Genomic DNA, 16,149 nt, shown 5'->3' with positions numbered 1-16,149 from the left:
TTGACTTCGAATTTCTCTAGTTTTGATTTCATGCTCATCCAGCAACTTTCTGAGATTAGTCATTCCTTGTGCATTTATCTTCAGGAAAGGAAGGTAAATAGGCATACACCAGTAGCAGCGTATGGCAGCCTGCTGGTTGGTTATATTCTCACTGTAAATTAATAAACTGGCATTCTAAAAAATACATCAGGGTCTCATGAATTAGTTAACATGAGTGTCTTTAGTGATCAGTCCCGCTGCCAAAATCAAACCGAGTGAGGGCCACAAACAAATCTGTGGTCACTTGATCACAGTCTGACTTTGGGAGATCTTATCTCATAGTCCCGGCCTCTCCCAGGCTATAGAGTCACCTTTTTTCCCATAGTCTCTCTGGCAATTCCTGCTTATTCCCCTTTGCTGAAATTTATCCCTCTCTGCTTTGCAGCCTTCAAAGAGGGCTTGAGGCTCAGGCCTAGGCCCCGCTTCTTGCCTCACCCCATGGCTTCTCCCTAGGCAGTCTCATGCACACTCACAGCTTCAGTTACCATCTTGATGCCAGTGGCTGCTGGATTTACTCTCTAGCCCAGAACTCTCCAAGCTCACGGCCTTGTGCCTGACTCCTACTTGGCATTTCTTCCTGCTTGTTTCATGATTATTTCAAATTCTAAATGTCTGCCCTAGCCTAATCAGTCTAAGGTCACCAGGAACAGACCCACAGTCTGACAGAGTGAGGTTTATGGCTCTTTGCAATGAGGAAGACCATACCAGAACACCGAGAAACTGTGGGGCATCTCAACAAAAAAGAGGATAGAGTTGTTGTAGGACTTGGAGACAGAGTGGTATTAGGTGAAGCATAAATGAAGCAAAATAGAACTGTGTCTAAAGGGACCAATACTAAGTCTGACTGCGAAGTGGACCCAGGTCCCGTTTCCTTGAAAACTACAGCGTTCAAATAGACGTGAAACATTGTTCTAGAAATCCCTTACTTGAAGCTCTGCAGTAGCTGGAAATAGGGTTCTTTTCTGTGTCACAGTGACTTAGATCCTGCAGGCAAGAGTGGGATCTTCTTACTTGTATAATATCAAACAACAAAATTTCTGCGAGTCTGGGATTTTACAGAATAAGGCTTCTCAGTGAATAAGAAGTTAGCAGTCACTCAAAGAAGAGGTCATTATGACACTTTACAGTTGCATTGTCTTTGAGAGATATTTTCTGTTAACTTGGCACCTGACTTTATCTGTGTTTGTTATTCCAGCCTGACAGAAGTCAGGACAGACTTTTGCTTTCTCGGTGCAAGCTAATTTTTACTTCCTGTTGTCATATCTGCCTCATGCTATCTGTTCCCTGCCCCTGTCTTACACTGGTCTGCCTCAGTCTCCCCAGAGCACCAACACCCAGACTAGAGACCCAGGAGTCTTCCTTGTTACCTGTCTCTCTTCCTCACTACTCCCCATGAAACCTGTCCGCTAGTAAGTCTTGTGAGTGTTACTTCATGGATGCATCCTGAATCATCAGCCTGCGTCTGTCTCCACTGCTGTGTTCTGCCTCCTGGCGGTCTCCTCACTGCCACTCTCCAGTCCCTCAGACACACTGTAGCCTGAGTAGTTTCTGGCAATTCAATCTGATGATGCCATTCACCTGCGTAAGTCTTCAGAAGCTTCTCTTTGTTTTTAGGATAAAGAACAAAAACCTAAAAACCCCACCCAGACTCACTATCATCCAAAAACCTAAACAAAACCATACTACGGCTTAAAAGGCTTTATATTATTGGGCACAGCCCTGGCCCAGAGTCACTGCCTAATCTGACTACCTCGACATGATCAATCTTCCTTTGAAATGTTGTCATGGTACCCTATGCTTCTCCTTCAGACACATGGTTTTATTTCCATTTTACTTTATAAGCTGTTGGGAGTACAGGGCCCCTGATTTTATCTATCATTATCTCGGCCCCGATTTTGTCTGTCATTATCTCCCTGGCTGATTATTTGGTCTTGAGGGAGCACCCTACTGTCTCTGCGTGCCCTTCTTTCTTTCTCTCTCTCTCTTCCTTCCTTCTCCCTTCCCTTCCCTCCCCTCCCCTCCCCTTCCCTTCCCTTCCTTTCCCTTTTCTCTCTCTCTCTCTCTCTGTGTCTCTCTTTCTCTCTTTCTTCCGAGTCTCAATCTGTTGCCCAGGCTTGAGTGCAGTGGCATGATCTCAGCTCACTGCAACCCTGCAACCTCTGCCCCCTGGGTTCAAGCGATTCTCTTGCCTCAGTTTCCCGAGTAGCTGGGATTACAGGTGTGCGCCACCACGCCAGCTAATTTTTGTATTTTTAGTTAGAGACCAGGTTTCACCACGTTGCCCAGACTAGTCTTGAACTCCTGACCTCAGGTGATCTGCCCGCCTCGGCCTCCCAAAGCACTGGATTACAGTTATGAGCCACTGCGCCTGGCGTGATGCCCTTCTTTCTAGTTTGCAGTCCTATCTCATGAAACTCACATGTGCTCCAGGAAACGTGGTGTTAACAGAAAGGAAGGATCAGATTGGGCTGGGCTGGTTCCAGGAGGGTTACTGTGGCCTCCTAAGGCATCTTTTATCTGATTTTGGCTTTTGAGTTTTTACCATTTAGCCAACATCAAGAAAAATAAAAATTCTTCTTTTTATAAGGCCTAGATCTGATGGCCCTCCCCAAGCCTTCCCACGAGCCTGTCTTCCTAGACTAATCATGCTAGACATGACTCTAAGAATAGAGCTCTACAGAGGAAATTCACGATTGTACTGTGGCAGCAAGAGCCGTTTGACATACTGATTCTTCTACTCTCCCACTAGCCCTATGGTCCAGTATCCACTCCTTTTGCTTCTAGAGGTTAATGTGCGCTTCCAGTTTTTTTTTTGTTTTTTGATGGTGTCTGGCTGTCTCCCAGGCTGGAGTGCAGTGGTGTGATCTCAGCTCACTGCAACCTCTGCCTCCCGGGTTCAAGCTATTCTCCTGCCTCAGCCTCCAGAGTAGCTGGGAATACAGGCACCTGCCATCACGCCTGGCTAATTTTTGTATTTTTAGTAGAGGCAGGGTTTCACCATATTGGCCACGCTGGTCTCGATCTCCTGACCTCAAGTGATCTGCCCGCCTCGGCCTCCCAAAGTGCTGGGATTACAGGCATGAGTCACCATGTGCTTCCAATCTTAAGCAGTGACTAAAGGAAACCTGAAGGTAGGAATGAATACAGGCAGGGAAGGAGTAGACCTGACTTGAGAAGTTTCTTTTAGAGTGTGGATATAGTTTTGTTTGGATGGGCTTAGGCTATACAGTAACTTGTAAGCCAGCTAGAGGATTGAGGTGACACATCAAGTAGCGAATGGGGCTTGATTTTGATTCTAGCCCAGCATCTACCTTTGGGAGGACTGGGCAAGGTAAATGGCAGTTTGCAATAATACTGATGAAGGTGTTGCCTGAGAGTCTTAGGGAGTTGATGGGTACTGGGGAGAGGCATGATTTGTTAGGAGGAGAAGGGGAGATATTCTAGGCCAGGGTGGTGGCATATGAAAGTCACACATGGGATTGAGCAGGACCGATTGCAGGTTCATCAGCTAGTGTTTGATTGCTGTATGGAATAAGGATTGGGGGTATAGCAGAATTAGGGATGGAAAATGAGCAGTTTATGGAAGACAATCATAGATTGTTTTTAATTTGAGATGAGAGACAACTGGAAATTACCACATGGAAATAACCATCAAAATAGTGATCAAAATGACGTTTTTTAGGAGAATGGTTTTTATAGGTGAGTGTAGGATAGGTTTGAAGAATTGGGTGGAAGATGAATTAGAGCATTCGTCAAGGAAGGTCGTGAGTTCCATTAGTGTGTGGGACTGTGGCTGTATGGATGGAATGGAAGGGACGTTTGATTAGTCTCGGTGGTTAAGTCAGGACAAAGTGTCATGATTTATGATCGGCAGTGAGAGTATGGAGATACAGGATCATCTATATACTGCCTGCTGATTAGTATCTACAAAATGTGGACAGTAATGCTTACCTCATAGGCTATGGCAAAGCTTAAAATGAGATAAGCTCTGTAAGGTGTGTGCCACTGTGACTGGCTCATAGGAGTCCCTGGTAAATAACACCTCCTCAGATGGTGTGGGAAACTATGTGAACCCTTGGGGAAATGAAGAGAGACTCCAATTCACAGCCCAGCAGCTTAGCTTCTGGCTCGGCCATTGTCACTTCATGAGTTTGGGAAAAGTTTAGGGAGGTTTGAGTAAGACTCACCTATGTTTGCAAGAGATGTAAACCAGGCCGGGTGTGGTGGCTCACGCCTGTAATCCCAACACTTTGGGAAGCCAAGGCTGGCAGATCACTTGAGGTCAGGAGTTCGAGACCAGACTGGCCGACAAGGTGAAACCCCATCTCTACTAAAAATACAAAAATTAGCCGGGTGTGATGGCATGTACCTGTAATCCTGGCTACTCAGGAGGCTGAGACAGGAGAATCGCTTGAACCCAGGAGGCAGAGGTTGCAGTGAGCTCAGATCATGCCACTGCACTCCAAACTGGGTGACAAAGTGAGACTCCATCTCAAAAAACAAACAAACAAACAAACAAGCCTGAAAACACTATAGGAACCTCCATTTGACTTGTTAAGGTAGTGGCACTTAAGTACTTGGTAAGATATCACCCTCTGTTTTCTTTCATCCCTTCTTGTGCTTTATTCACCCAACAGTGGTGAATAAATCAGTGGGTATCAAAAATTTGTTTAAAACTAGGAAAATCCTATTTTTTATAAATAAAATTTTAAGGGCCGGGCATGGTGGCTCACGCCTGTAATCCCAGCACTTTGGGAGGCCGAAGTGGGCGGATCATGAGGTCAGGAGATCGAGACCATCCTGGCTAACATGGTGAAACCCTGTATCTACTAAAAATACAAAAATTAGCCAGGCGTGGTGGTGGGCGCCTGTAGTCCCAGCTACTTAGGAGGCTGAGGCAGGAGAATGGCATGAACCCAGGAGGCGGAGCTTGCAGTGAGCCGAGATCGCACCACTGCACTCCAGCCTGGGTAACAGAGTGAGACTCTGTCTCAAAAAAAAAATTATATAATAGTATGTGATGGTTCTAGATGTAAAATAGATGAAAACTGTATTTTCTGGATATTTGTTTTTAAAATTAAGTTTTAGAACATTTACTTATAAAATCAGTAAGTACAATGAAGGTGGTGTGATGAAAACAAAAATTTAGTATCAGGGATTTTGGAAGATATTTGGATGATCACTTTGAGCATCCAGTTTGTTTTTAGTTTTGCTTGTGAAGTCGCAAGAAGACACAATCCCACAGATAAGGAGTTGCAGATGGTGGGTTTGAAATAGTTCACCTAGCAACATGAAGACACTTTCTAATTAAACTGATATGAAGCTTGAAATAAGAGGAGTCAGATATTTTTGTTTTACAATTAAATCGCTAAGATCGAGCAATTCTTTGCTTTCCTTGATTGGCAATTGTTCATTTTGGAGAGAAATAATAAGAAAAGCCATTCAGTCTGTTTAAATCTTCATTGTCTTACAGAAAACAGTTTTCATGCATTATGCTGCATTTGACAATTTGGCACCTTAGTGGCAGTCAGATATTCACTGACAGTCTCAGAGGAGCTGGAATTATTTTTGTATGTTGACAGCACACCTAAAATTTTGTCCTCATTTCTGAAATAATTAAAATGTTAAATAATTTTAACCTTTTAAAATTTGTTTATATGTTTTTTGATGTTAATGTGAACCAGCCTTGTTTTGGTCATTGAAAATATCAGCAGTGAATGCAAACTAGTGCAGCCATGATACGCTGGTGAGATATTTGACCAACAGATTTTTCTTTCTTTTTTTTTGAGATGGAGTCTCCCTCTCTCACCCAGGCTGGAGTACAGTGGCATCATCTTGACTCACTGCAACCCCAGCCTTCCTGGTTCATGCCATTCTCCTGCCTCAGCCTCCCGAGTAGCTGGGACTACAGGTGCGCGCCATCATGCCCGGCTCATTTTTGTATTTAAAATTTTTTTTTCAAAAAAAAAAAACCCCAAACTGAAAAACAAACAAAAGGCCAGGTGCGGTCAGCACACCTGTAATCCCAACTACTTGGGAGGCTGAGGCAGGAGAGTCGCTTGAGCCCAGGAAGCAGAAGTGACAATGAGTTGAGATCATGCCACTGCACTCCAGCCTGGGCAACAGAGGGAAACTCCATCTCAAAAAATTTTTTTTAATTAAATAAATGAATAATGAGCAAATGAGGCAAACAAAATGTTAATAGTAGGTAAGTCTGGTTAAAGAGAGATAACAGGAATTTTTTTTTGGCATTAGTTTTTGTGAATTTGAAATTACTTCCAAATAAAAATTGTAAATAACATTGTAAAATGGAGATATTAATTGAATGTTTATGGGACTGTAATTGTTCCCCAGGTACTCTTAGATTCTTAGCAGTAGGATTTGAAAACCACTGTGCTATGTGATTTCTAAAGTGTAGGATATTTTGAGATTAATTTCCTGAGAGTTTGATATGGGGTACCCCCATTTCAGTTCTGGGAAGAATTATTTGTAGTCTGTAGAAATAAGAACTTGAGAAATATCCATGAAGAGTAGAACCAAAGAGTCAGCACCAAAAAAGGATTATTACTTTGACTTGGAGTTTATTGTGGCCCAGATGAAAGAACATGAAGAGTGTGTCACATCCATATCCTGGCAGGGAACAAAAGGAGTAAACAGTAAAGTGAAGAGATTAAAGTGTGATCAGGGTTGGGGGAACCAGTGCCTGGAGAAAGAAGCATCCAGGAACTAATGAGTGGAGCGCCATTGCCTCCCCTGGGCTGAAGGAGCAGAAGGGAGAGAGGTACCAGACGTGGTGAGAGGCGTTGCTCCAGACAAGATGCTTGACAGCACCTGTGACCTCACCCAGAAGGATGAAGCCCAGCAGGGAGGATGGAGTGGGGAGACATGTCCCATCCTTAGTCATCTTCTCCAGTCCTCCAGTTTCCTGCGGGGCTGCTACTGCATCCAACAGGAAGCCATAGGACGAGGGAGCCTTGTTACTGTGGGTCTTCACATCTGCCTCTTGGGGCACAGATCAGGGTGGAGATTGTCCAGAGCATAGGAAAGTAGAGGAAAAAAAAAAACTTGGGGAGCTTATGGACAGAGAAGGTGGAAAGGTGGTCAAGATGGAGGGGGAAGAGGTGTGTAGTGTTTTAATATCACCCGTGACCGCTCTGCTATTCATGTCATATATGTGTGTCAGTGAATGAAAAGCAAAATTCCCTGATTCTGGTTTGGGAAATCAACAGAATTAATTTGAGTTCAGCAAGATTTTTTTTTTGTTTTTTTTTTTTGAGATGAAGTCTTGCTCTGTCGCCCAGGCTGGAGTGCACTGGCGTGATCTTGGCTCACTGCAACTTCCGCCTCCCAGGTTCAAGCAGTCCTCATACCTCAGCCTCCCAAGTAGCTGGGACTATGGGTGTGTACCACCACGCTGGGCTAATTTTTGTATTTTTAGTAGAGATGGGGTTTTGCCATGTTGTCCAAGGCTGCTCTTGAACTCCTGACCTCACATACCAGGTGATAAAGAAATGGTAAGATAAATTGACGCCGTTTGTGCAGTTTTCTTTGATTAGTGTTTTAGAAACCCTTATTTTCGTTTCTAGCTTTCTGTACCCTCCCGGTGAATAAGTTGAGCATCAAGAGACACAGCCACTCATGTCATTAGACCTGTATTAAGAAAGGATTATGGACTGCGTGCAGCAGCTCACGCCTGTAATCCCAGCACTTTGGGAGGCCAAGATGGGCAGATCACTTGAGGTCAGGAGTTCAAGACCAGCCTGGCCAACATAGTGAAGCCTCATCTCTACTAAAAATACAAAAATTAGCCAGGCGTGGTTGGTGGCGGGCGCCTGTAGTCCCAGCTACTTGGGAGGCTGAGTTAAGAGGATCACTTGAACCTGGGAGGCGTTGGTTGCAGTGAGCTGAGATCGTGCCACTGCACTGACAGAGAGACACCGTCTCGGGGAAAAAAAAAAATTGTTGTTTCAGAAGATACATAGATGTTTAAATGGTCTATGATTTAGGTTGTTTGTAATATTCACTGTTCATATTATTTCTGTCTCTGGGCTTAAAAAAATATAAAAGTAATATATTCTTATTGTATGAGAATGAGACATACAGATAAAGTAGCCATGTGTTTTTTTTGGTTCAAAGATTAGCAGAAGGAATGTATAAATAAGTGAAATAAATTTATGTGACAAATATTTATGTATTGCCTACTATATTCCGTATAGACATTTGGAGGGTAGGCATAGAAGAAAACCTATGCAAATCCCTGCCTTCAGGGTGCTTTTAGGTAGCATGCATGCAGTGGGGCCAAGTTGAAAATGCAAGGTCAGGGTTCTGTTCCGAGGCAGCAGCAATGCTCCTATCTGGCCACAAGGTGGCGGCCTCATACAGCAGAAGGGCACTTGTCACCTCCCCTGGAGCCTGGCGTAGATGGGTGTGGCCTCCCTGATGACTGACTGGAATTCTGAGATTGCCTATCGTAGAGTGGGATGTTTTAACCCTGTCCCTTTGGTATGTTAACTTACACTAGGGTTGCGTACAGCTGTCTGGAACAAGTGATTATGAAATTACCGTAATGCAAGAGAGCCCTTTTGGGTGGTCAAAGTTAATCCCCACAGGTTTTTACACATGATAAGGCTTGTAGAGATTTCCTATCGCTTTTACCATGTTTGAGTAATATACAGTTTAATAGTAGAAGACAAATTTAACAGTTAAATGCAAAGAAAAAATTTTAAATCACAAATTTCATCTTAGTTTTTCAGTTTGTTCATTTTTGTCTATGACCATAGGTGGTATTTCATATGATTGTAGTGTGTATGTGTGTAAATAATGTATTTCCATTTAACTTTGTTACAAATAATGCAAGTATGTAGTTTTTAAAGCATAGTGCTTCCTAGTTGATTTTTTGGCTGGGATTAGGATAAAATCAAGAATTCCAGTGAAAGTCATTGTGGCACAATATTTCTTAAAAGAACAGAAAATGAAACTGTGATTTGAGGGAGAGGAAATAGTCCAAAGGCACTTTGCTCTATTTCTGAGAACCACTTTTTTTTTTTTTTTAAGAGACGGGAGTCTTACCCTGGCTGGTCTCGAACTCCTGGCCTCAAGTGATCCTCCCACCTCAGCTTTCCAAAGTGCTGGAATTATACAGGCATAAGCTACCGAGCCGGGCCCCTAAGAAACACATTTTATGAGAAGCTTTGCCAGCCAATTTTATGATGTTTAGCTGGTCTGAATATTTACTTTTAGGTTCTAATTTTTCTTCTAGGACGGGGTCTCTAGAAAATTTAGAGACTAGCTTGCTTTCTTCCTTCCTTTGTTAACGTTTCCTTTAGAGCTTTGGGGATACACGTGTGGTTCTAAGCAGTCCCCAGAAGTGTCTTATTCTGGCTTCCTCTTGTCCTCTCAGACCCCTAGATTCGAAAGCCCTACCCGCTTCTCGTTTGTTTGCACATAGTTGAGGAAGTGTCTGTGAGCTTTTTCTCCGCTAGGGTGGAGTAATGTTCCGTTTTCCAGGCGCCTTGCTCTGAGGCTTTCTCACTCATCGCAAGTGTCAGTAGAAGAATGAAACAGATAACCAGAGTTGCCTTGTGTTTTTCTCAGTTCAAGGATTAGGAGAGGGAATGTGTAAAGAAGTGAAATTCCTTCATGTGACAAATATTAGGTAGCTGCCTTCCATTACTCTCCATTTTTTTGCTTTTTCACATTCCTGTGGATGGGTTCCCTTGTTTGCTGTTGCTGGTCATGTGTTGCATGTTCATTTTATTTTATTGGTGGTGAGAGACCAGGTTATTGCCCAGAAGTAGTTCTCAAAGTGTGGGTCCCAGACAGGCAGCATGAGTCTCATCTGGGAACTTGTTAGAAATGTAAATTCTCAGGCTCACCCCAGACGTTCCAAATTGGAAACTGTGAATGGGACCCAGCCGACTCTGTATTATCAAGTCCTCCAAGGATTCTGATGTATGCTAAAGTTCGAAAATCACTGTCCTAAAGCATCGCTACTTTAATCAAAGAAGTTAGACCATTAGCTCTTAGCACCCTCAAATCTTGGTATATGTTGGCATAAAAACTGATAATTTCCTAGCTTTTGAGATCAAACACTTAAAAATTTGTATTATATATTTGTTTTTTTGAATGTCAGTATTTCTGCAACATAATATTTTAAATTTAAAGTTGATAATACTTTTGCTTGATTTATTGACGTGGATTTTTTTAGGATTTTTGTTGGCTGTTGTTGACTCATCAACTAAATGAGTGCGGTGGAGAGGAAGTATTATGTAGTTTCCACTCTTTCACTATAGCATTTTCTCATTTTTATCACTGTTCTTTCCCTCCTCCAGTGCCTACTACTGCAGTTGTTCCCATTGAGTCAGTCTGCCAGTGGGTGACACTAGCTTTGTGAATCAGCCTGTGCTGGCGCCGTGCACTCCCTGAGCTGCCTTCTGCTTTTCATGGAGTAGCGACAAGTCTGTGCCATGAGACAGTCGAGCTTCTCAGCTCTGCCTTCCATCCTTTAAATAACATGTTTTCTTGAAGCCTTGAGTACTAGTCTGGGCAGTAAAGTGAAACCTTAAAAACACAAAACAGAAAACAACCAAAGTCCTTTGTGCTGTGGGCTAAAAACTGAGATGAACTTAGTGAACAGGGCTTTTAGAATATTGGTTATTCAAGGACAGGCTAGAAGTCAAGAAATGCAAATATTCTCACCTAAGAAATCAGTACACATTTTACTAAGTCAAGACTGGGCAAAATAGATGCTTAGGGAGAGATTAGTGACTTGAAATATCTTGAGTAATTTTATGTCTTTCTCCTAGACCTGGAAAGGAAAGAGCAAGAATTAGAGCAGCTGAAAATGGATTGTGAGCACTTTAAAGCCCGCCTGGAAACCGTGCAGGCCGACAACATAGGAGAGAAGAAGGTACCATGCTCAGGGACAGACTCTCACCAAGCCAGAAAGTGGGGCTGGCTTACAGCCTTTCACTTATGATAAGCAGTGGGACTGAATTTTTTACTCTTAATCCTCAATAAATTGTATTTGTAAATGTATGTATTCTGAGTGGGTTGGAATGTAGTTGAACAGATGGATTTTATAACCATTTAACACGTAGATCATTCACTTGGTATCTTTTAACTTTTATGTTTAAAAATCTGCCCTACAACATAAAGGTTCATAATTATCTTAGTTCATTTTGTGTTGCTATAACAAAATATCTGAGACTGAGTAATTAATTTTTTTTTTTTTTTTTTTTTTGAGACAGAGTCTTGCTCTGTCGCCCAGGCTGGAGTGCAGTGGTGCAATCTCGGCTCACTGCAAGCTCCGCCTCCTGGGTTCACGCCATTCCCCTGCCTCAGCCTCCCGAGTAGATGGGACAGGTGGCCGCCACCACGCCCAGCTAAGTTTTTGTATTTTTAGTAGAGACGGGGTTTCATCGTGTTAGCCATGGTCTCGATCTCCAGACCTCTTGATCTGCCCGCCTTGGCCTCCCAAAGGGCTGGGATTACAGGCGTGAGCCATCACGCCCGGCGAGGCTGAGTAATTTATAAAGAAAAGAGGTTTATTTGTGTCAAGATTTTGGTGGCTGGAAGGTTCAAGATTGGGCATCTTTTTCTGGTGAGGGCCTCGGGCTGCTTCAAATCATGACAGAAGGGGAGCAGGCTGTGTGACGAGATCACATGATGAGAGAAAGCAACAGGGAGAAACTGAGGAAGCCAGACTCTTTACCAACCTGCTCTCAGGGAAACTAATCCATTCCTGTGAGAGCAAGAACTCACTCACCCTCCAGAGAGCACATTAATCGCTTCATGAGGAATCCACTCCCATGACCCATACACCTCTCACTAGGCCCCACCTCTCAAGGGTGCCACATTGGGGATCAAATTTCAACATGAGTTTGCAGGGGGACACGCCATAGCGATGAGAGTCTTGGAGGAAAAAATCGTGTACGTAATATCTTATAGTTGGACATAGATGTATTAAATCAGAAGTACATGTAGTTAATTTGGGGATTATTATATTTTAGCCAGTTATAGTTTATATAAATATTAGAGAAACTAATATTTCTTAAAAATTGCTTAGTTTAACTTTTTGTGTGGCATAACTTCCTTTTCCATAGAGCTAGAACTATTCTGACACTTTTTATAAAATTTGGGGCCTGGATATATTTTTATTTTGGATAATAATAGTAGTAACAGGCCAGGTACAGTGGCTCAAGCCTGTAATCCCAGCACTTTGGGAGGCCAGGGTGGGCGGTTCACTTGTGGTCAGGAGTTCGAGACCAGCCTGGCTGAGGCAGGAGAATTGCTTGAACCTGGGAGGTGGAGGTTGCAGTGAGCCGAAATCGTGCCACTGCACTCCAGCCTGGGCAACAGAGCGAGACTCTGTCTCAAAAAAAAAAAAAAAACCAAAAAAAGAAAAGAAGCCATTCCAGTAAATGCATACTGAGAAGAAGGAAACAGCCATGGTAAAGTAGCATTGAAATCGCTAGGGTTTTGTTGCCCTGGAACTTTGACCTTAAAATGTGGGAATATTTTACCCAACTATTCCCTATTTATAGTTAAAAATCTTGTTGAATAGTCCAATTTAATATAGAGGGAAGCCCCTGCAAGGTGAATACAGAGGGAAGCCCCTGTAAGGTGAATACAGAGGGAAGCCCCTGTAAGGTGAATACAGAGGGAAGCCCTGCAAGGTGAATACAGAGGGAAGCTCCTGCAAGGTGAATACAGAGGGAAGCTCCTGCAAGGTGAATACAGAGGAAAGCTCCTGCAAGGTTGCTGTAACAAGGCCATTTCTCTTCTAGCAGCTGCCTTATCTGTAGCCTTTGCTGTAGTCTCTGTCGAGGCCTGTACAGATCATGAGGAGGGACTCTAGAAACTTATTTTATTTATTTATTTATTTTTTGAGACAGGGTGTTGCTCTGTTGTCAGGCTGGAGTGCAGTGGTGCAATAATAGTTGCGGTAGCTTCGACCTCCTGGGCTTAAGCGATCCTCCTCCTTGGCCTCCAGAGTGGCTGGGACTACAGAGATGTGCCATGACATCCAGCTAAATTTAATTAATTAATTAATTTTTATTTCTTACAAGAACAATTCTATTGTATAATTTTTAAAACAATTTTTAAATTTTTTTTATAGAGATGGGGTCTCACTATGTTGCCCAAGTTGGTCTTCAACTCCTGGGCTCAAGTGATCCTCCTGCTTTGGGCCTCCCAAAGTGCTGGGATTACAGGCATGGGCCACTGCACCTGGCCCTGGAAACTTATTATAGAATTGAGGACCCAGGAAAGAATCCAGAGACTAGATCCTAAATTAGATTACTGCTAGTAAGTACTTTTTTTTTTGAGACAGAGTCTTGCTCTGTCATCCAGGCTGGAGTGCAGTGGCACAATCTCAGCTCACTGCAACCTCCACCTCCTGGATACCTGGGATTACAGGCACGTGCCACCATGCCTGGCTAATTTTTGTATTTTTAGTAGAGATGAGGTTTCGCCATGTTGGCCAGGCTGGTCTTGAACTCCTGACCTCAGGTGATCCATCCACTTTGGCCTCCCAAAGTGCTGGGATTACAGGCGTGAGCCACCGCGCCTGGCTGCTAGTAAGTACTTCTGTATGAGTGAAAAATTACTAGGAAAAGGCAGAAGTTATTGAGTTCAATATGTAAGAAAAGGTCAGAAACAAAGTATGGAACCCAAATCATAAAGTGTGATGTATGAGCAAGCAGCTTCTGAACCCCTAGAGAAAGGCTACTCAAACAAGGAAGACTTTGTTACTGGCCATGGTGGAGATGTTTCCTCCACAGAGATTTTGTTGGGTCAGTGGAGGAGGTGCACTGGGTCTTGATACCTGCTTATGATGTGAGGAGGCTGGGCCAGGAAAGAGTCCTGGCAGTAGCAACGTTTGAACTTTAGAGGAAAAAGATCCCAGCTTCCTGGTAAAGGCACAACTGTTGGAGAATATTGGCCGGGCGCGGTGGCTCACGCCTGTAATCCCAGCACTTTGGGAGGCTGAGGTGGGCGGATCCTAAGGTCAGGAGATCGAGACCATTCTGGCTAACACGGTGAAACCTCGTTTCTACTAAAAAAAGAAAATACAAAAAATTAGCCAGGCATGGTGGTGGGCGCCTGTAGTCCCAGCTACTCGGGAGGCTGAGGCATGAGAATGGCGTGAACCTGGGAGGCAGAGCTTGCAGTGAGCCAAGAAACTTTTAAAAGAAAAATTGTAGTTAAGCTAAAATACAGAATGAACTACAGAAAGATATTGAGGAAATCTTGGGAGTTTTGTGCTTGATAAACTGTTATGTATGAGTATTCCTTTAAACAGGAAATATATCAGGGTTTGATTATTGTTTCTTTAAAACAGCATTATTGAGGTATATTTTGTACCACAAAAATTTTTTTGCATTGTAATTGTATAGTTTGATAGTTTTTAGTAAATTTATACAGCTTTTTTTTTGGTTAACATTTTTTGGTCCAATCCCACTGGAAACAAAAAAATTTTTTTGTGTTTACTTATAGATTCACTAGAAGTTTCAAAAAGTCCAGGGAAGTTACCTATACCCTTCACCCAGTTTCCCCTAGTGGTGATATCTTGCGTAACTATAGTAGAAGATAAAAACCGGGAAATTGGGATTGGTACAATTAACAACTTTCAGGTTTCACTAGTTTCACCTGGTCTTCTTTGTATTTCATCAATTCTGTATGTACTCATTTGTGTGTGCACGTATGTACATAGTTCTGTGCAATTTTATGACATTTGTAGATTCATGTAACCGCCACCACACTCGGAACTGTACCATTGCCATAAGGCTCCTTGGTGCTACCCCTTTATAGCCACATCCACCCCATTCCCTCTGCCTTGCCCCTGGCAATCACTAATACATTTTCCATCTCTAATTTTGTTATCTCAAGAATGTCATAACGTAGAATAACCTTTTGCGACTGACTTTTCCTTGAGACAGAGTCTCACTGTGTCACCCAGGCAGTGACAGGCAGTGGCAGGATCATGGCTCACAGCATCCTTGACCTCCTGGGCCCAAGCAATCCTCCCATGTCAGCCTCTCAAGTAGCTAGGTCCACAGGCACATGTCACCATGCCCAGCTAATTTTTAATTTTTTTTGTAGAGACAGGTTCGCTATGTTACTCAGGCTGGTCTTGAACCCCTGGGCTCAATTGATCCTTTGGCCTTGTCCTCCCAAAGTGCTGGGATTACAGGCATGAGCCACGGGTGCCTGGCAGAGACTGACTTTCACTCAGATACATCCAAGTTGCATGTATCGTTAGTTACTTTTATTGCCTCATATTCCATGGTATGTATATGTTGCAATTTGTTTGCAATATGTTGTAATTCCTCCACTGAAAGAAGTTTGAATAGTTCTTACGGTTTTTTTTTCTATTACTGATAAAGACACTAGTAACATCCATGTATAGGTTTTTGTGTGAATGTGTGTCTTTATTTTTGTGTGATAAATGCCTGAGAGTACAATTACTGGGTTGTATGGTAAGTGCACATTTAGTTTTGGAAGAAATTGCCAAATTGTTTTCCAGAGTGGCTGTACCATTTTATAGTCCCACCAAAAATGTATGAGTGATTCACTTTCTCCATGTCCTAACCAGCATTTGGTGTTATTCTATTTTGAATTTTAGTCATTTTGATAGGTTTGTTGTGGTTTTAATTTGCATTTCCCTAACAGCTAATGATGTTGAACATCATTTCATGCATTTATTTTCTGTCTGTGTATTCTCTTTTATGAAATGTTTTTTTCATGTCTTTTACCCATGTTCTAATTGGATTTTTTCTTTTTTTACTTTTGCGTTTGAGCTCTTGATATATTCTAGATAGAAGTCCTTTGCTGAGTATATGTTTTGCAAGTCTTTTCTCCCAGTCTGTAGCTGCTCTTCTCATCTTCACAGGTTCTTTCAAAAAGCGAATGTTTTAAATTTTAATGAAGTCCAATTTACTGACTTCTCCTTTTATAGACTGTTTTCTTGTTGTTATGTCTAAGAATTTTTCACATAGCTCTAGGTCACCACAATTTTCTCCCATTCTTTTTTCTTAATGGTTTTATAGTTTTACATTTTACATTTAAGTCTATGATTCATTTTGAGTTAATTTTTGTAGAAGGTAT

At 42.5% G+C, this 16,149-nt stretch overlaps 1 protein-coding gene across 6 annotated transcripts in view; it reads left to right on the top strand.

Moving 5' to 3' along the window:
- The window catches only part of HSF2BP (heat shock transcription factor 2 binding protein), a 155,449-nt gene that overhangs the window by 4,285 nt on the left and 135,015 nt on the right, over nucleotides 1–16,149 (top strand). For all 6 annotated transcript variants that reach the window (XM_063702623.1, XM_063702624.1, XM_055373679.2 and 3 more), the window contains one exon: nucleotides 10,845–10,948. In XM_063702623.1, coding sequence (XP_063558693.1) covers nucleotides 10,845–10,948 — 104 coding nt within the window. The remainder of the gene's footprint in view (nucleotides 1–10,844; nucleotides 10,949–16,149) is intronic.

Source organism: Gorilla gorilla, chromosome 22 (genome assembly GCF_029281585.2).
Source record: "Gorilla gorilla gorilla isolate KB3781 chromosome 22, NHGRI_mGorGor1-v2.1_pri, whole genome shotgun sequence".
Taxonomy (NCBI): domain Eukaryota; kingdom Metazoa; phylum Chordata; class Mammalia; order Primates; family Hominidae; genus Gorilla; species Gorilla gorilla.
The sequence above is the reverse complement of the archived record's forward strand: the minus strand, read 5'-3'. Positions and strand labels throughout refer to the sequence as shown.